Source organism: Abramis brama (genome assembly GCF_963993115.1).
Source record: "Abramis brama genome assembly, chromosome: 20".
Classification (NCBI taxonomy): Eukaryota; Metazoa; Chordata; class Actinopteri; order Cypriniformes; family Leuciscidae; genus Abramis; species Abramis brama.
The window spans coordinates 17673825-17694098 of NC_139982.1; the positions used below are offsets into that span (position 1 = coordinate 17673825).

The 20274-nt window shown below is 37.4% G+C and overlaps 1 protein-coding gene across 2 annotated transcripts in view; it reads left to right on the plus strand.

The window, feature by feature from the left end:
• Positions 1 to 19172, plus strand: part of roraa (RAR-related orphan receptor A, paralog a) — a 295869-nt gene extending 276697 nt beyond the window's left edge. For both annotated transcript variants that reach the window (XM_084094276.1, XM_084094277.1), the window contains 7 exons: positions 3571 to 3966; positions 4691 to 4812; positions 5721 to 5853; positions 7200 to 7307; positions 10738 to 10848; positions 11089 to 11201; positions 12523 to 19172. In XM_084094276.1, the coding sequence (XP_083950402.1) occupies positions 3571 to 3966; positions 4691 to 4812; positions 5721 to 5853; positions 7200 to 7307; positions 10738 to 10848; positions 11089 to 11201; positions 12523 to 12687 (1148 nt within the window). In that variant the 3' untranslated portion in view covers positions 12688 to 19172. The remainder of the gene's footprint in view (positions 1 to 3570; positions 3967 to 4690; positions 4813 to 5720; positions 5854 to 7199; positions 7308 to 10737; positions 10849 to 11088; positions 11202 to 12522) is intronic.
• Positions 19173 to 20274: the final 1102 nt, after the last annotated feature.

Here is a 20274-nt window from a genome sequence, read left to right on the forward strand (position 1 = left end):
GTAAAAGAAGAACAAGAGGAAAACGTTTTAACAATGTCTACAAATGTGACATACAGGCTGCATCTGTGATTTATATATTTAATGTATTTTCATTAATATTATGAAAGTCATTTCCACCACAGTGCCATTTCCATCTCAAATTATGTTTTGTGTTTAATAACATTCCTTGATGGAAATTATATTTTGAAATAAAATTATTTTTGGGCACTTTTGTCAAAATAAATAGATTTTTGTAATAAAATGTCTAAATTAAATGACTAAAGAGGCTAATTTCATAGGTATCCTTAATAACCATAATTATTTTTAATTTTATAATTTGACACAATTTTAGCTTAATTGGAGATTCCATATAATTGTCGGCCTGGTTTCACTGACAGGGCTTTGATTAAGCCAGGATTAGTTCAGTTAGGACATTTAAGTAGCTTTTATAAACATGGCTTAGAATTTTTTTTTTTTTACTGGTGTGTGACTTAAGACAACATGATGGCACTGACATATTTTAAGATATGTCAGTGCAAGTTTCTTTCAGTTAAAACAGCTCAAACATGCATTTTAGTCTGGGACTGGCTTAAGTCTTGTCTGTGAAACCGGGGGGAAAATTGTTCACAATACCAAAATGACAAGATTTACCTCGGCAGTTCACATCAATATATAAAAAGCCTATTCAATGCTCATAACATACATAACATACAGAACATAAACAGTCTATTTGAATGGCGACAGCTAAATTTATATTGAAAGTGCATTGAGGACTTTAAGGAAACAATTAAGTGGATAGTGTAATAGAATATGTTTAGTCCTTTACTACTTTTATTCAATACTTACCTTTGTCCCCTGGTCTTGGCATGTCACTTAAGTAGAGTACCTGCTCTGTAGTCAGCGCCCTTTGCTCATTAATTTTTTACCAAACTTGTGACAAGATGAATTTAAGAGGCAGTTGTGGTTTTGGACTGCGGGGCATGCTCAGTCAGGGTGGAGAATCTGACAGCAAGTAGCTTTTATTAAATGAGCGTCATTAAAGCAGGCTCATTAAAGAGAATGCAGGTGAGCAGCATTAACGGGTGCACAGGTGAGTGTGAGTGTGTGTGTGTGTGTGTGTGTGTGCGTGCGTGTGTGTGTGTGGAGGCCCCCTGCTGGGCCTCCGGCTGGGCTGTGTGACTACGGCCCGTGACAGGAGGATGAAATCAGGCCAGGTCTTCCGAGTCTACCAGGCTGCTCTCTCACACACAACCAGGACAGGCAAGGTGACTTCTGACTTCACTCCGACTGAAGCTCACCAGTCCCCATCTGCTTTCCTTACACGGGGACAGAGACGCAGAGTGTACCCAGACACGCACGTCTGAGACGACGTTAGGCCTCTTCTCATTCTCATTCATACGCCTCAATATCAGAGTTGATCCCGTACCCCTTCTAAACACCTCGCTTATGTCTCCTCGAAGCATGTCTTGTCTTATCTCCTCTAATCTCCTCATGTCTCATTTTATTTTCTCTTCTCATGTCTCATCTCTCTCCTCTTGTCTCCATTCCTCAAGTCTCATTTTGTATCATCTCCTTTCTTCAAATATCGTCTCCTCGTGTTTAATTTAATTTACTTTTCTCTCATCTCAGCTCCTCCCCTCTCTTCAAATCTCATTTAGTCTCATTCATTCTTTTCTCATCTCCACCTCTTTTTTAAAATCTCCTCCTCCTTCATCTCCTCTCCTCTCATTTTGTCTCATTTCTTCTTTTCTCGTCTGTTCTCGCCTCTGCTTCTTTCGTCAAATCCTCTAGCTTCATCCTCTTTGTCCGTTTCCTCTTTTCATCTCCTGATTTCTTTCCAAATCTCATTTTCTCATGTTTCGTCTCCTCCCCATCTCCAAATCTCCTCTTCTTTCCTCTTCACATGCCTGGTTTCATCGTATTTTATCTCCTCTCCTCATGTCTCAACTTGTCTCCAGTCCCGCCATGTCATCTCCCCTCCTCTCCACATCTTATCTCGTCTCCTCAAATGTCCTCTTGTTTTTCTCTCATCTCCTCTATTCAAATAGCAACCTCAAGTCTCATCCCACCTTGTTTTCTCTCATTTTCCCTTATTTCCTCTCTTCTTCTCTCCTTTTTATCTCCTCTCCTGTTCTTTCCGGTCATCTTTTTTTTTCTCTCCCCTCACATGCTGTCTCTCCTCCTGTCCTCTTTTGTCTTGTCCTGTCTTCTCTGGTCTCCAACAGTCAAAGCCCCATTATCCCCTTCATTCTCCACTAAACTCTCCAGTACTTTTATCTCTTTTTCCAGCCATCAGTAGATCAGCTTGTCCTCACCAGACGCCCTTCCTTTTTACAAACACTTGATCTTCACTCATATCTGATCCGCACTGTATTCCGTCCCCTGCTTCCTGTTCTTCTAACACTCCTCCAGTTCAAAGACAGTCTAAAGCTGTAGCTGCTCTTTCTTTCGAAGCTAAACAGTCTCTCCACCGCTTCCTCCAGGTGTTGCGAGTGAAGGCCTTTCCTTTTTGTGAGTGCTTGTAAATTGGTGATTCATGCTAGTGGTTTTCTTGGATCATTTTGACAGGTAGACTGCAGGAAAAAGCTAATGCTATTACCAAAGAGGTTCCTTTTTTTTTTACCCAATACACTACTAATACCCTCTGCGAGACATTAAACCCTGCTCCCGGGAGTTAGTTGTACTCTCCATGCCGGTACACTAAGCTTCCCTTCAAAGGCCGGAGTCTTCAGGGAAAAGAGATTGTGCCTATTGTTTTTTTCTTGAGTAACAATGGCTATGGGGTGAAGTCTTCTGCAAGGGTAGTTTTGGTGTGGTGTTTGGTAACCAAATGGTTGCTGGTTTGATCAATGTAAACAGTGATCCTTGCACCACCATCATCCCCTTGAGTAAGGCACTCGACTCTAGGAGGCACCAATGCGAATTGCCCCTGTAATAAACACATTCAATAGACAAAGAAGTCTCACCCAACACACTTGCATGGAAATTTGTAACCATTTCAGGGTATGTTTACATGACAACGATATGCTTTCTGCGTACAGGCGACACCATTGTCAAATCGATGACTAAGACTAAAAACGCTGTATTCTGCTGCCATGCCATTAGATGGCGATGAAACATTATAGACTGAACACGTAATACACATGTGCATGACATCATTGTCTTCAGAGATTCGTGTTTTAGTTGTTTACAAGGAGACCGTTTTCAAAAGTTTGCATTTTCAGGTACCCAAAATGCTGTTGTCTTATAAACGAACGGCCAAAACGCATTAAAAGTTTTATGTTTTTAGTTGAAAACGTTGTCGTTTAAACAGCCCCTTAGATTTTGGCAAATTGGTGGCTAATGTGTATGAATTGATATGATCTCATTCATACATTTTCCTACGATCTGACGTTATTTCTAGCAGGGTGGACCTTCATGTTACACATACAAATTACATTGTACAAATTCAAATCAGCAGCTTATAAAACGGTTACATTTTCTCTTGAGAGAACACCGGCCTGTTTATACTTGTATTTGATTATATTTAAGGAAGCAGTCACAATTCGAGAGAGATTTCTGTTCATAATGCAATGTCTTTGCCCCTTATAGCGGTGAAGTTCGGCCGGATGTCGAAGAAACAGCGGGACAGCCTGTATGCAGAGGTGCAGAAACACCGGCTCCAGCAGCAACAGCGGGACCACCAGCAGCAGCCCGGTGAGGCCGAACCCCTTACACCGACCTACGGCCTTTCCACCAATGGCCTGACCGAGCTTCATGATGACCTGAGCGGCTACATGAACGGCCACACACCCGACGGCACCAAGCCTGACTCGGGCGTCAGCAGCTTCTACCTGGACATCCAACCCTCACCCGATCAGTCCGGCCTGGACATCAACGGCATCAAGCCGGAGCCAATCTGCGACTTCACCCCTGGCTCAGGCTTCTTCCCCTACTGTTCCTTCACCAACGGGGAGACGTCCCCCACCGTTTCCATGGCTGAGTTGGGTAAGTGATCATTCTGAAGAATGGCAAAAGTGGATTCTGGGCAGGGGATGGTACTAGGGGGAAGAACCCAACCGTGGGGCAAACATCGCTAAAGGTGTCTTAAAATAGCATTAGGTTGGAGACTCATCTCGAAGACTCATTAAAAGAACCTCTTTTTTTCTAATTAGTTTCCATTAATTAGGGCCAATCAGGATCCAGCAGGGCACGCACCAAGGGAAATCATTTTTTTAGCTTCCCCTCCTGCTCTGGGACTCCTTTTAACAGATGTGTTTTCAACATGATTGAATTTTTATACTGTTTTTTTTCTTTCTCTCGTCTCCATTTTCTCGTTCTTGCTGAAAGCAAATATGACCTTTGTTCCCATGAATTGACACACACTCACTTTTATACTTGAAATACTGTCCTAATTTCCTTTTGTATTGAAACACAGATGGTCAACGCGCTTCTAAATCAACTTTAAATCACAAACCCTTTGATTGGAGACACAAATAAAATGCTGCATCTTTTGAAAGATGTTTTCCCTCAGCATTTCTGTAAGCAAAAATTAATCCACTAGTAGGAAGAACTTTTTTATAACGATAATGGGAAGCAAATGCCATCTCTCTCTCTCACACACACACACTATATATATATATATATATAGTACAGCTCAATAGGTCTGTACGTTAAGTGCAGTCAAGCGAGACAGGGTTTTTTTTTGACGGTATGTTGCTCTGTGTTTCAGAACATCTGGCCCAGAACATTTCCAAGTCCCACATGGAGACGTGTCAGTACCTGAGAGAAGAACTTCAGCAAATGACCTGGCAGGCGTTCCTTCAGGAGGAGGTGGAGAGCTACCAGAACAAGGTAAACACACACAGCTTTTCAGAAGCCTTAGACAGCAATGTTTTTAATGTTGTAACTTGCAGTGACACTGATATGGCAATGGAATAAAAAATGTCCTTGCTGGTTGCATTCATAGGATGAAGATCCATTTAAAGGGATTGTTCACCCAAAAATGAAAATTCTGTCATCATTTACTCAATCTCATGTTGTTCCAAACAACAGAGTTTTTTTTTCTTCTGTCGCAAAAGAAGATATTTTGAAGAATGTTGGTAAATAGACAGTTGACGGACCCCACTGACTTGAGTATTTTGCTGTCAACTGTTTGGTTACCCATATTCAAAATATCTTATTTTGTGATCAACAAATAAACTCATACAGGTTTGGAACAATATGAAGGTGAGTAAATGATGACTGAATTTTCATTTTTGGGTGAACAGTCCCTTTAAATGACTAATTTAGAGCACTTTTTCTTTGTACACATTGTACATTTATAATCTGGATTAATGTTAATTTATAAATAGTTATATATTGTTCATTGTTAATTTAGACAATATAATGTTAATCTATACAGATTGTAATAAATGTATTGGTATATGTTCACCAAAATTAATAAATGCTGTAAATGTATTGTTGATTGTTAGATCATGATACCTAATGCATTGACTAATATTAATAAATTGAACCGTAACGTGAGTGTTACCCAACCACGGGTAATCGCCCACAATTACATATCAATAGATATTTGGTACTGTATCAAAGCCGGTTTATTTCTAAGGGTCAGTGAGTATAAAATGGTCATGTAAAACTGAATAATGGTGGTTTTTGGTGCAAAAATCATGAGTGTACTTAATTAAACTGCTAGTGTACATAAGAATATGGCCACTTTAAAGTGCTTGTAGCAAATGGTTTTGTGTTTTGTTTCCCCTCAGCCCAGGGAAGTCATGTGGCAGTTGTGTGCCATTAAAATCACAGAGGCCATTCAGTATGTGGTGGAGTTTGCCAAGCGCATCGACGGCTTCATGGAGCTCTGTCAGAATGATCAGATAGTGCTTCTCAAAGCAGGTAAAGTGTGCGTTCACATCACCATCATCCAATCCCGGCTTAGTTTACAGGGCGTAAACACAAATAATCCTTTGCTGCAGTGCATCTGAATAGCATACTACTAGCAGTATGTACACTGCGCACAGTATGCAGTTTTTTTGTATGCATGAAAAAATGTATTTGCCAAAATGTGCATTATACGACAAGGGCATACTGTGTGGAATACTGTTTTTCCATAATGCAGTGCGTTTGATCTGTCTTTTTTCTCGTTCGTGAAGCCGTTCCACTCAGATATGCATCCCAATAGGGAAGAAAAGACTAATCGCAACTTCCATTTCATGCCGACTTTAAACGTGCATGTGACAACTGTGTAGCATACTGCTCTTTAAAGTATTTATTGTTGCATACTACATACTATTTAAAAATAGTACACTGCACATTAAGCAATATGCAAGTATTCCATTCTGAACACAGCCGATGTCACACAGCAGACATATACTGGTGTATACAGGAAAACTGTATCGGGACAATCTGTCAGCTCTTTGAAAAATAAGGCACTATTGAGATGATATCCACCACTGCACACTTTCTCCTCACAAATAATGGGCCAAAGTGCTACATCACACTCACACCCCATCCCCGTCATGATCCCAACAGCTTTCAGTGTTTCTGTTTGTGCCAGGCCCCACCAAAATTATGAACAAAATACTGAGTGAGCGCTCGCTCCTGACATGACATTTTAAACCACCGGCATCTTTCTAAAGCTCCGTAATGGCTTCTATTACGTGGCTTTTATCCTCTAAGCCTGTGCTCACCAAAGCCCTCCGCGGTAGAATTACTGCTCCCACTCACAACAATAACAGCAACACACTCCACCTGAGCCACACACACACTGCTCAAAAACACAGCCGATTGGTGACTTAATAAAGCTGTGTTTATGGCCAGAAACATACTCCATGTTAGTATTAACCTCGCATAACAAACCTAGCATCAAATGTCTGTACATTGAACCACGTGTGTGCTATTATTCAGGTAGCAAACTAAACATGTCGACAGCTTAGCTAATATCAGCTAACTTACTCTGCAGGATTCTTTTCAACTTGTTGCTCTGACACGACAGTGATCAACCTGGGGTATTTCCTAAAAGCAATGGTCACAAGTTCTGTTGTTTCCAACAGAAATAGTTGCTTTAGGGAAATGCAATAACTTGCTGTAGGAGAAGACTGTTTATGGTAATGCTTGCTATAGCACACCTTGTGGCAGTGCTGAGAATGCAGTTAGCAGGATATGCCTTCACACATTTCTCTAGCGTGTCTGCTTTTGACTGTATAAAATCACAATTTTGTTTCTCTCTCGCCTGTGTGTAGGCTCTTTGGAGGTGGTGTTCGTCAGAATGTGCCGTGCCTTCGACCCTCAGAACAACACAGTCTATTTTGACGGAAAGTATGCCGGGACTGATGTCTTTAAGTCATTAGGTGAGTTACAAAACCTGCTTGGATTTGGTATGTGAAGTGGAAATTCTGTGTTTGGAATATTATATTTGTGTGTGTTGCTTACTTGTCCCCAATTGTGTTCGAACTGAAAACTAAGGCCCTTTTTCACACATGGCAAAAGCATTCAAATCCATGCAAAACTCAACCAGTTTGCCTTACTGAAAGCAACGTAAAAATATTTTTCATACACACAGGGTCCAAAGTCTGCCAATGGTAAAAGTAACTAAAATATTAAGTTCTACATTTATAAAGTAATGTGTCACTCTACTTGTTACATCAAAAGTAATCTTATTAATTAGTGCTGTCAAATCAATTAAACGCGATTAATCGCATCTAACATAAAAGTTTTTGTTTACATAATATATGTGTGTGTGTGTGTGTGTATAGTGTATAGTACACACATAATATAGTATATAAATATAATATATATACACACACACATATATTATGTAAACAGAAACGTTTATGTTAATGCGATTAATCGCGATTAATTGAATTGACAGTACTACTGATTATGTAATATTACATTTGTTATAAAAAAACTAATGCACATTACTTCTCTGTTTCATTAATTTCCTTTAACATTTTTTAAACTACTGAATTTTCTTCTCCATAACAAGACACATTACTTTCAACATTCAATAAAAGAGCTTTACATTAGGTAATATGATGTTAAGGGATCTTTTGTGTGGCATACATACAGTAGCTGTAGGGGTCAGGAAATAAAAAAGTAACATAACGCATTACTTTACATAAAAAGTAACTAAGTAATGTAACTAGTTACTTTTTAGGAAGTAATGCAACATTGTAACATATTACTTTCAAAAGTAAATTTCTCCAACAGTGTATGTACACACACACACACACACACACTGTTAACATTAGTTAATTCACTATGAACTAACCTGAAAATGTTTAGTAACTAACATTAACAAAGGTTAATAAATGCTGTAAAACGATATTGCTCATAGTTAGTTTTTGTTAGTTAATGCATTAACTAATGTTAACAAATGAGACCTTATTGGAGTGTTACCGATACTAAATGAAATAAAGTGTTGATTTTGGACCCCGTGTGTACGCAAGCAAATAAAGCCCACCAGGTCGGCAGTAGCTTCTCGTATCCTCCACACCTGGAGTCGGTTTTCTCACTGAGGACTCTGCTCAGGGTTGCTGTAGCTGCTGCATACGGTGGGCGTCTGAAACCGCATGAGCAAGATTGAGTGTCTACCAGGAGTGTTTTATCAAACCCGCCATCCGCACAGCCGTAGCATAACAGGGCGTCGAGTTTTTCTAGTGTAAGCAAATAGTATTTGTGTTTGAATGCCGTGACATTAGTGAAATCCCTTCTCTGTCATTATGCATGCGCATCGGAAACCTTTTGGGGCTGAAAGCTGTCCGGGTGTCAAAACAAACACAAATATGAGAAGATGCCACAGTCTGAAAGATAACATTCAATCATATACTGTAACCATATCTCATGTGGACGTCCTCCTTATAACAAGCTTAATATCTTATTCCTGTCTTTTGTGTGGTGCTTTTAATAAGCTCGCATGTGTTTGCCAAGCTTTCGACTGGTATCTCTGAAATCGGTGTGCAAATTGAAACTGTGGCGTAGTGCCCCCAGGTGGTACTCAACACACTCTGGATATTTGATTTTCAATTATTTATCATTTTTCAATGTTTCATTTTCAATATCTGATTTATTTATGAGTCTAATATAGATTCGTGCATCTAAAACTCACATTATTGCTTAATAGGTGTTGTGTTGAACAAGCTGCGGTCGATCTAAAAAACAGATTCTGAATTCTAAACAGATCTAAAGTGTATTTATTATTTATGCATTTGAAACAGAATGCAAGATTTGCATATTAATTCATGCAAACACATCACAATCCTTTCTAAATATTACTAATGTGGTGTTTGTGTGTTTTAGCATTAGGGCGATTCTTCCACAAAATATGGAAATATTTGAACAGGTGGTATTTGACACAACTTTGGATATTTCAATTGTTTGCCTTTTTTTAATGCTTAATTTCTAGCATCTAGAAGTCTTATAGATTTGTGCATCCAAAACTGACATTATTACTTAATAAATGTTGAGTTGAACAGTGTTTTCAAGCTGCGATTGATATAAAAGGCAAGATATCATTCTGTACAGACAGGAGATTAATCTAAAGTATATTTATTATTTATGCGTTTGAAAAAGAATGCAAAATGTGCATATTAATTCATACTAATATTTAGTAATATAATTTCTAAACTGTAATAATTGTGATGTATTTGAATGAATCTGATGTGTCTAAGACTTACAATATCACTTAATGTGTGTTATGTTAAATATGTCAAACTGCAATTAATATATAAGGCAAGTTATTATTTATTTGAACTTAGTCAATTTCCCAAAGATCCCAAAAATACTTGGTGGAAATGCGTCCAGACAGATCAACATTTATTTATTATTTCTAAAAATATAAAATATTTAATATAATGATAAAAATACTTATTATTTATGTATTTGAACTGCAAAATTTGTATATTCAGTGCAATCCATTCTAAATATTACTAGTCTGGTGTTTATGTGTTCTAGCTTTGATTCTTCCACAGAATATGGAAATATATAAACAGTTTGTATTCAACACAACTTTGGATATTTTATTTAAATTATTTCCCATGTTTAATGCTTAATTTCAAGTATCTGATTAATTTACAAGTCTAATATTTTTGTTCATCTAAGACTAACACTATCGTGTTATAATAAACACTTTTTTCAAGTTTTCAAGCTGCGATTGATATAAAAAGGCAAGCTATCATTTTATTTGATCTTAAAGTCTATAAAGAGTGACCTGACTCAAATACTAGAATACTAATATATGTATTATTTCTTAAAATATTTAAATATAACATTAAACGTATGTATTTGATCTCGACTGCAAAACTGTAATAGTCATGCAAATACAGTGCAATCCTTTCTAAATGTTACAACTGTGTTTAGATTTAGCTTGATCATTCTACATTTGAAAAATGTGGAAAGTGATGTTTGTGTCCTAATGCTTGAGTTCAAAATGAATGACAAAATGAGAGGGAACATTGTTGTGCCTAGGTGGTGCTTTTGCTTGGGAAGTTTGAGACTATCTCGCAGTGTCTGCGTGAGTCATGGGTTTTATTCAGTCTTGTTAGTGACCCCAGTCATGCTTACATAACCTCACTCATTCGCCAAAGCATGATTAGCCTGGAGGGGGAAAAAAATGTGGCGGGAAAAAAAACAACATCCTGCTCTGCTGAAGGATTGTATTGTTTTTGTTTACCTCTGTGCCACCCCGACATCTCATGCTAAAAGATCAAGTGTCTACCCGACGCTGTCTACTGCTCCGTCTCACCGACTTTTTCTTTCTCTCTGTCTCCGCCGTGACAGGCTGCGACGACTTGATCAGCTCTGTCTTCGAGTTTGGGAAAAACTTGTGTTCTATGCACCTCTCTGAAGACGAGATCGCCCTGTTCTCCGCCTTCGTGTTGATGTCTGCAGGTAATGTTAAAGTTTACCGATAAATTACCCACAAGCCCTTGTTTAACTGCTAAATTATTTGTGAAGAAAGGAGGAATGGTGTTAGGACACAGTGTTGGTTGGATTCAAATCATTTTCCATTTAAGGCTAAATGCATCTGAACATGTGATGCTGTGTCACAGCTCGAGAGTGTAACGTCCTTGTGTGTGTGTGTGTGTGTGTGTGTGTGTGTGTGTGTGTGTGTGTGTGTGTGGTGTTTAGACCGGTCTTGGCTCCAGGAGAAGGTGAAGGTGGAGAAACTCCAGCAAAAGATTCAGCTGGCCCTCCAACATGTTCTACAAAAGAACCACAGAGAGGACGGCATACTGACAAAGGTACCTTACGCATAAGGAACAGGATATGATGTCATTAGATTAGATTTACAGTATATATTACATACTCTTTATATTGTTTTATACAAATAACTGTTAAGTCATTTGAATAAATCTGGAATTTGTGGATTCAAGACATATTAGTAAGATACATATTAAATGTTCAATTATATTGTATGATATTTATAAAGACATGTTTTCCTAAATTCAATTATTAGCTTTTATATGGTCATCATACAAAAGCAAATTATTAAAATATTTATCTGACAAATATTTACTTTGTTTAAATTTCTACAGATCATATTTCTAGCTAGTATTAGAGGAAAGTTATTTGTATCAAATAATAAATACCTTTTTATTTTATTTTATTTCTGTTAAAAACTAGAGCTGCCAATAGAATAAATGATAGAGAATAATTAAATCAGTGTTATTTTAGCATTATTGTATATATAATTTATTAATGTTTTGAATTGGCTTATATCTTTTTGATTTTAGTTTGTCATTTTCTTGTGCTTTTGTCATTTGTATTAGTTTTTTTAATACTTATATTTAGCTTTCGTTTCTTTTTATTTCAGTTTTTATTCATTTTAGTACTTCAATTTTAAACTTGTTTCAGTTAGTTGCCAAATCAACATTTCAAATTTTCATTTTCTTTTATTAAAATTTTTCATAAAATATTGAAATTTTATTTTATTTCATCTTTATTTCAATTATCAAACCCGTTTTTTAATAGCTTTAGTTTTAGTTAACAATAACAGCACTGAAATAATTTCCAACCAGTCTTTAAAATACATCATAATATCAAATATTAAAGTAAAACTTTACAATAAGGTTTCATTAGTTAACTACACTAGTTAACATGAACTAATAATGAACATGTTCATTTCAACATTTACTAATACATTACATTAAAATCAAAAGTTGTATTTGTTAACATTAGTTAACGCACTGCGAACTAACACGCACAAGCAATGAACAGCTGTATTTTTATTAACAAAGATTAATAAATACTGTAACAAATGTATTGCTCATGGTTAGTTAATACATTAACTAATGTTACCAAATGAAACCTTATTATAAAATTTTACCAATAAATAAATAAATAGTCAATTACTGATTTCATGGATGACTTCATCTGATAAGCTGCATTTGGTCTGGCGGATGAAAGATTAGTTGATGTCATGTGAAAAACCTGGGACCATCTGTGTTGTGTCTGCGGATTAGAGGGTCTGCCTTTTGCCTTTTGACCCAGTACCACAGGGTCCTTTTCCACCAAATTAAAATCTCTCTCTCTCTCTCTCTCTCTCTCTCTCTCTTTCTGCAGTTGATATGCAAAGTCTCCACGCTGCGAGCCCTGTGCAGCCGGCATACGGAAAAGCTGACGGCGTTCAAAGCAATATACCCAGACATTGTCCGCGCCCACTTCCCCCCCTTGTACAAGGAGTTGTTCGGATCAGACTTTGAGCAGTCCATGCCCGTTGACGGGTAGCGCTTCCCCGCGCCCGCCCCGCCCGGGGGATGTCACACCGTGGGGAATGTCAAGCATAAATCTGAGACACTTTAGCAGTGCCCTGCACATACACACACCTGGACGGACGACACACTGCACACACACACACACACACACACACTTTTCCCCTTTTTTTATTTTCTTTTTTTCCTTGTGATTTTTTTTTTTTTCGTGGGGGAGGAGTTGGTAATGGACTGGGTTTGACTCCAGTGGTTTATTTTGGGGGGTTTGTTCCCTTCTTTTACTGACACAGGTGGGATTCGGAGCCCCAGGGGAGAGGATGAGAAGATGAAGACACTTGTTTTTCCGAACGCTCCCTCGCTCTCTTTCTCTCTCTGACTGAACCTGAAGAGTCCGCGCGTTCCTTTCCAGAACGGTCCCATGGCGATTTGTCATGATCAGCATAAATTGTTTTGACTCGTTTCCAAAACGGCAAAAAAAAAAAAAAAGATTCCCAGAGAGCGTTTGCCTGGAATACGCCATTTTAAACTTTTTACAGGAAGAGGAACACGTTTTAAAGCCCTTTTCAAGCCAAGAGAATGAAACAAAAAGTTGAGATCAAGAAAGTCGATTATCCGAACTGTTCCAGCAGTTATTGTAGCACCAAAACAAGTCTACGTAGAAACATACGTGGCTGGTTTCCTAACTCCCTGTGAGCTTGGATTTTTTTTTTTTTTTGTGTGGATGTCAAACCAACACAGAAAGAAGAAGAACACAAAGTGAGAGAGAAAGAGAGATGCGGAGAAGGAGTGTAGCGCAGTGTTGACACAAAACAGCACCTTTCTACGGACAATCGAGAAAAAAAAAAGAAGGAACAACGTAGAATTCTGGTAATTCTAGTCGTAATAGACGCAATTGCTTTTAGCCGTCAGAGACTTCATCTACCATAGTTAGCTTAGTGATATCATTTAAGGCCATCTGCTATTAAGTCCCTCTCCGGAAATGGTGTTCGTAACGTAACGGTCCGACCACCAACATCGATGCAATGCAAGGGTCCATTCCACCTGTTTTCTAACGTGTTACAGGGTATTTGGTCATAAGTACAAACTATACAGAAAAAAAATAATGTTTATAGAATCTATTTTAAATAACATGTATGATATTAGTAGCTAGACTATTCTTAATTGTGAAAAATTGATAAGGCACTTTTATTTGCACCTTTCTTTAATTTAAGACTTGTATATTTACCTAGTGATGTGTTGCATGTATAAATACCACGGTTATGGAGAACGAGTGCTGGAAACCCTAACGCTGCTGAGGGTGGATGCGTGCTTGCGTGCGTGTTTGTGTATTTATTTGCGCGAGGCGGAGGTTGGTGCTGGGTAAAGGCGGATCACATGATCCGGGAGGGCAATTTTTTTAATGTTTCCACACTAAAAAATGAAACGATCAATAAGTTATAACAACATTTGTTTTTACATTGCTTTAACTCATCAAAATAAGTTAAGCAATTTTCAGCTTTTTTTATAAGTTATACCAGATTCAACTAATTTTTAAGTCAGTTTAATGCAATTGAAGTTGAACTGACTTAAACATCCAAGTTGATTGTACTTATTTTTTTTTTTACAGTGCACTAACACACATTTTCCGCCACCTTTAAACTGGAACTATGATGGTAAAACACCAGACCAAGCTCTAGATCTTATTTCACCCTCAAGTAGCATCCCATTGCGGGCCAAACCAAAGCACACTGAGTCTATTAAATGAAATCGGACCTTTTTCCACACATTTCAGATGCTGTTTAATGGTTCCATCTAGTGGTGGTGCGTCACATGACCATGTGGAGGAGTCAGATCTGGTTTATGAACGGCTGATTTTCCTTAAACCGGCTCTTGTGAGAGTCTTTGCCCAGCAACAATGCTCGTCGGAACGTAAGAGTGGGGGGAAAAAAAGAGAAATATTCAAAGCCTTGTCTGGTTGAAATCCTCTATTTTTGTAACATTGTACAGTGCTTATGAAGCCTATGAGAAAAAAAGGGAAAGAACGAAGGATGATATAGCACTTAATCCTGCAATAATTAGAATTTGTGTTTTTTATGATTTTTTGTTGTTGTTGTTGGTCTTTTTCAAAGAACAAGACAATGGTAGTAATAGTGCTATTTTTTGGAATACCTAACTGTTGTGTGTTGCGCGTGTTTGTACGTCTCTTGAATGTGCCATAGTGGTCTTTCCTGCTTTTTTTTTTAGTCTGAAAAAAAATGTTGTATTGTAACATTCCAGTAAAACTATGTTGTGGCGTTTAGAAAATCCCAATATAATCCAGAAAAAAACCTCATTGATCACTTCTACAACCTACTAACTGGCATATTTGAATGAATCTTGGTAGCTTACTAGCTTCATGTCATTTTTTCCCCCATGATACAAAGTATTTTCCTCAGGGAAGAGTCTGTCTAACTCAATTTTGAAGCCGGTAGCTTAAACAAGTTAGTCAGCTCTGTTGCACATAAAGCTCAATAATTTGATCTTGATGGCATGTTCAATACAGATAAATAATGGCGCTTATTACATTTAAGTTCTCTACTATTGACAAAATATTAGTCTGTGCAATGCATCCCCAAGAGTTCCTGGTTACTACAATACATCATCAATCTGTGAATGACAATCCAGGTTCTTGTTTAGCAGTTTGTATACTACAAGGCTCAGGGAGAGTAATATTGTGACAAATGAGAACACAGGGAGATAATGAGATCAGTTCTGAAACCTAGTGAGCTGCCTACCTAGACGGCAAACGTTTTTCCCGCACGGTGTATGTATGAGTTAAAAAAAAAAATACATTTCATTTAGTACCAAAAATAATTGATCAATAATAGTTAAATCTTAAAAAGGACATATCTACCCAAAATGTATAGGGATATGATTTTTAATGCGTATTAAGCTTTAGGATAGCCACGAGCTAACATGCTAAAACTCCATTGCCACACTATTTGTCTAGAGGATGCTACCTATGTAGGCAGCAAGACTAGGACTAGCTCACTAGGGACAGAATTGAACCCAAACGAACCTGGTAATGATAAATGGGAATGCATGCTCATCTGTTACCACTCATTGTCATAGTTCATTTTTTAAACCCTTATCTTTTGCAATTTACGTGCTCATGTCACATACCCTGTTGTTCACAAACATATGTGCTGTCAAGTCAGAAGAAGACAGCGGTACATCATAAACAATGCAAAACGTGTCATTTCATTCATTCGCCCCATAGGCCACTGGCTTTATCAAATCACCCAGTGAGCTCCAAGATCCGATTCCCTAAAATCAAACAAAGCAAGATAACAACCTCAAGCGTGCTACGCTAATTTCCAGTTTGGTTTTTTTCTCTGGATTGGGGATTCGTTCTGATCGTCACTCATAATTGTTCGAGTCTATGTGCCAAATACCTCTTCACGATTTTCTCCACCTTCAGACGTCCGCGCGGGCGAATCGTCGCGCGTGACAAATACGGGTTTCTACAGGGTAACCACTGCTGTGGAGTCCCCTTGATGAACAAGCTTTGCTGTTGCCTGTCCAATGATCCACGAGTCAGTTCGTACAACACCATAAAAGCTGTAGTAAAGTCACGTTATGCCACTTTTTGCATGTCGTATTTTGTCTGTGTAGTTAGACATTATAAAGCAATATGCTGAGATAGAACTTTGGGACAAATTTATTTTTTTCTAATACAAGCAAAGGTACTTAAACACCTCCGGATCTGTGGTATTCTAGACATGTAAAGAGACAAGTCTCTTTATCAGTGGAAGATCCAAATATTTTCCCTTGGTCTTTACTGTAAATTGTTTTACACTTTTTTTCTTTTTTAAACTGTGGTTCCCTTTATTTATCTATGTAAGAAGCAATATACGTCCGACTGTGGATGCGAGAAGCGGAAATGTGTGTGTTTGTGCTATTTGTAATGTTTGCTTAAGGTCAAACCCCCCAGACAAGGCTTTAAAAGATCAGATGCAGCAGGGTGAGATGGTGAATTGTATGTAAGATCTTAAGTTTTATTTTTATTTTTTTCCCAGGATTTAAAATGTTTTACATAGCACTGAGCTTGAATCCCTTTGACGAGGCTGTACAAGCATGACACACTGCACCTCGACGTTAACATTTCGATTAGATTTATGCAAACGCAAGGCCTATGCACTCACGTTTGGCGAAAGGCACATTTACCGTTTTTTTCCCCCGCGCAATTCCGATCGACGGATTGAACGTGTCATGCTCGCGACAGCATTCGAGCTGAAGGTTGAAGTGTTACTAAGATTTACGTCAAACGTTTTCCTTGAGTTTTCTTTCCAAAAGCACAGCTGACGCATTATTAAAAGTTAACTATGTTTAGATTATAGACTAAAAAGTCTTTAGCCATAATCGAATGTCAAGCAATAATATATATGGTGTATTATGATTCATTTTGTGCATAGGCTTTGAACATCTGCATGTAAATACATTTTCTTATTTATCGCGTTTTAATTTTTTTTTTTTTTCGCATATTTTTTGGGGGTTTGTTTTATTTGTATATTGACTAGTTCTGTTCCCGGGTGGAGAACTACGAACGTCAAATGGCCTGTAAACTGTACAGCTACGTTTCCCTGTCCTCCTTTCGGCTTTTAATTCACGATATTTAATGTTCTATCGATCACATGTATAAAAGTAACTTTGTAACTTCTGTTTGTATAGGTAAGAAGAAAATACTGCTATTAAGACCTGCTCAGTGCAAATATTTATCTGTTTTATCAGACACATCATGCTGTACAGTATCTCTGTTCTGAGTATACTTCTCTCTTTTAGACTTAGTTCGATTAGCGGTAGGGTGTGCGGACATTAATTTTTGTGTTATACTGACGTGTGGTGCTAGGTAAGTTACTTTTGTGAACAAAAATTATGGATTCATAGACTAGGCCGCCCTCTTAGTCCATTAATTTCACTGAGTATTGATGCATTATTGATATTAGGACTCGATAAATAATAATAATAATAATAATGATAATATCGATAAAGATAACGATAGTGGTAAATTTTCGAATACCCAGCAAGTACCTGTATCAGTGTGCTAGTCTTGGGACGCGGCTTGTTTCCTTCCCACTTTTAAGATTATTAGCAAGTATCGGCTAAGTAAATTGCAGTTTTGAATATTTTTGCAACAAAGACGATTGTTCATGCTTTAAAAAAATGGAAAAAAGCAGCAGTATTGTGTTTATTTTTGATTGTTCGAAACCAGTGCTTATTTTCTGGAAGGACTTTAAACACGCGATAAAGTATCGGATTGTCTGCCGCTTTTTGGCTCCCTCCGTTTTTTTGTTTGTTTATTCTACCTTTTTTTACGCGCTTCGTTTTTTTAATTCTATCCGACATCCGCTCACTTTCAAAGTCACACTTACATACACACACAATGGTTAAGTGTTATAAATTGTACAGAACAAAGGCGGTCGTACAAAGTTTTGTGCGAAACTTCTTGTTTTTATCTTTGTAGCAAGGCAGAATCTACTTGCAATAATACATAGCAAACTACGCTGAGTGCCTCTCAGTGGTACAGGATGCAGAAACTATATTCGTCCGTTATCGTTTTCACTGTTCTCGACGTACTCAACTGACTGTGTTTGCACACGTAGGTGAATTCTGTCTTGTGTTACCGACTTTTCTTTTCATCGGCTGTCTTTTTGTATGTAAATGAGGCATTTCATGTTTGTTTATAGCCATGGAAACAGCATTTTATTGTCTCTGTGACGTCCCGACGCTACTCTTTCTTTTCCTCCGAACAACTTCACGTGGTTATGGGACATTGCATCCAGTCAGTTGCACCCTGGTTGGATGTATTTGAACACGAACCCTGTTTGGACATTTGCAGAGACAAAATGGCGGACAATAGACAATCCACTCCGTGTTCTCCCTGTTGTTTCCTGCCAATTAGGTTTTAAGTTGACGATTATGAAACAAAATGACTAATGCAATGTATTTTAAGTGTTCATATGTGTATGTAAAATGATGCATACTTCTATTTCTTGTTGAGCTGAAGGGGAGGCACAAGGGCTGGGGCAGGACGGGACAGGATGGATTTTGCTCCTGCTAACCTGCGGTGGGGGGAAAAAAAGCAGAGAACGGTTTGCGGTTGTCACATATTTTTACGTCACATGTTTGCTACTGATCTTAAAATGGGGACAGTTGATCATGTACCTTTTTATTCAGCTCTTTGGAACTCTCTTTAGGAGATAGTCTCTTCTCAATAGTGGTTTTGCTCCTTCTGTTTGTCTGATTCTTAAATATGAAAATAAGTATTTTGATTCATTTTGTAAATACGGCTGTAAAGAAAAATAAGAAATTTAATGTTGTCTTTTAAATACTTTTCATTCTAATATGAATGTTGTTATATTGTACTTAGAAACTGTACCTTTAATATTACCTTTATTAAAAGTGCATTTGACACATCGATTTTAGATGTGCTTTATGTGCTGTTATCCCATAATAAAATTTACTGCTTGTAATGGGCTCTTATTCAATGTGTCATACTTCTTTATGGTTTTCATATGGTTGAAGTAAGTTCCACACGGACTTTAAAGAAATGATAGAGAGATGGAAGTGGAGAAGCATAATAAGAAACAGAATCTTACAACATTTAAAAAAAGAACTACAAAAAGTGGATTTGATGTAGTGGAAGCCATTTTGAAAATCTGTTATGGGAATGGAATATTACAAAAGGCAGTCAACAAGAAATAACAACAAAAATGTGACAATATACAACCTGATCAGACTTACATTTGTGTGTGGATTTTTTTGTTTTTGTTTTTTCAAAGAAGAGGCAATATAAACGTTAAAAGGGTTAAAAAATAAAGAAAACATATGAAATATGTATGTCTATGGCTTAAAAAAGTTTGAGGTGGCTTGCTTTACTTAAAAGCAGGGTGGGCAATTCGCTTTATAAACTTTTTGTTATACTGGTTGAAACTCTTCACATCCTGATAGCAATCAATAATATAAGTGGTCTAAATATTAAAACGTACATAACGTTACATCTCTTCTGTGGAAGTCTCTGGACTGACTTGTCCCCCTCAATGTCTGGTGTTTATGGCCCTGAAACCGACCACAGTTTGTCATAATACAAGTTTGTGCGGTTTCCAAATAAGTCAGCTCATAAAAATAAAACACATTTCTCTAAAATACCATAGTCACTGTTAAGATAAAATGTAGTGTGCAAATCTTAATAAATTAATGTGGAATTTTCGAACAGGACAGAGGAAAATATGAGTAACGTTAGGCTAATGTGTCAAAATGCTAGTCTCACCATAAACATAATTGTATCCACATTTTATTAGCCTACGTAAGTAAATACAAACATAACTAACATAAAATATATCCACATTTAATTGTACTTTAGTATTAACCTAGTTAAATTGTGTAAAACTTTTGAAATTGATCGATGGATTCAAGAAAGATATATTTTCACAATCAAGTAACGTTAACTGTTAAGTCTGATACAAAACTTTGCAGTAATTGTTCAGTTGTTCATATGGTATTGTTCAGTATGACAAAACTTATACCACTGTAAGTATTTTACTAACCTGGGGTTGGCACAAATTAATTATACCAATAACCGCAT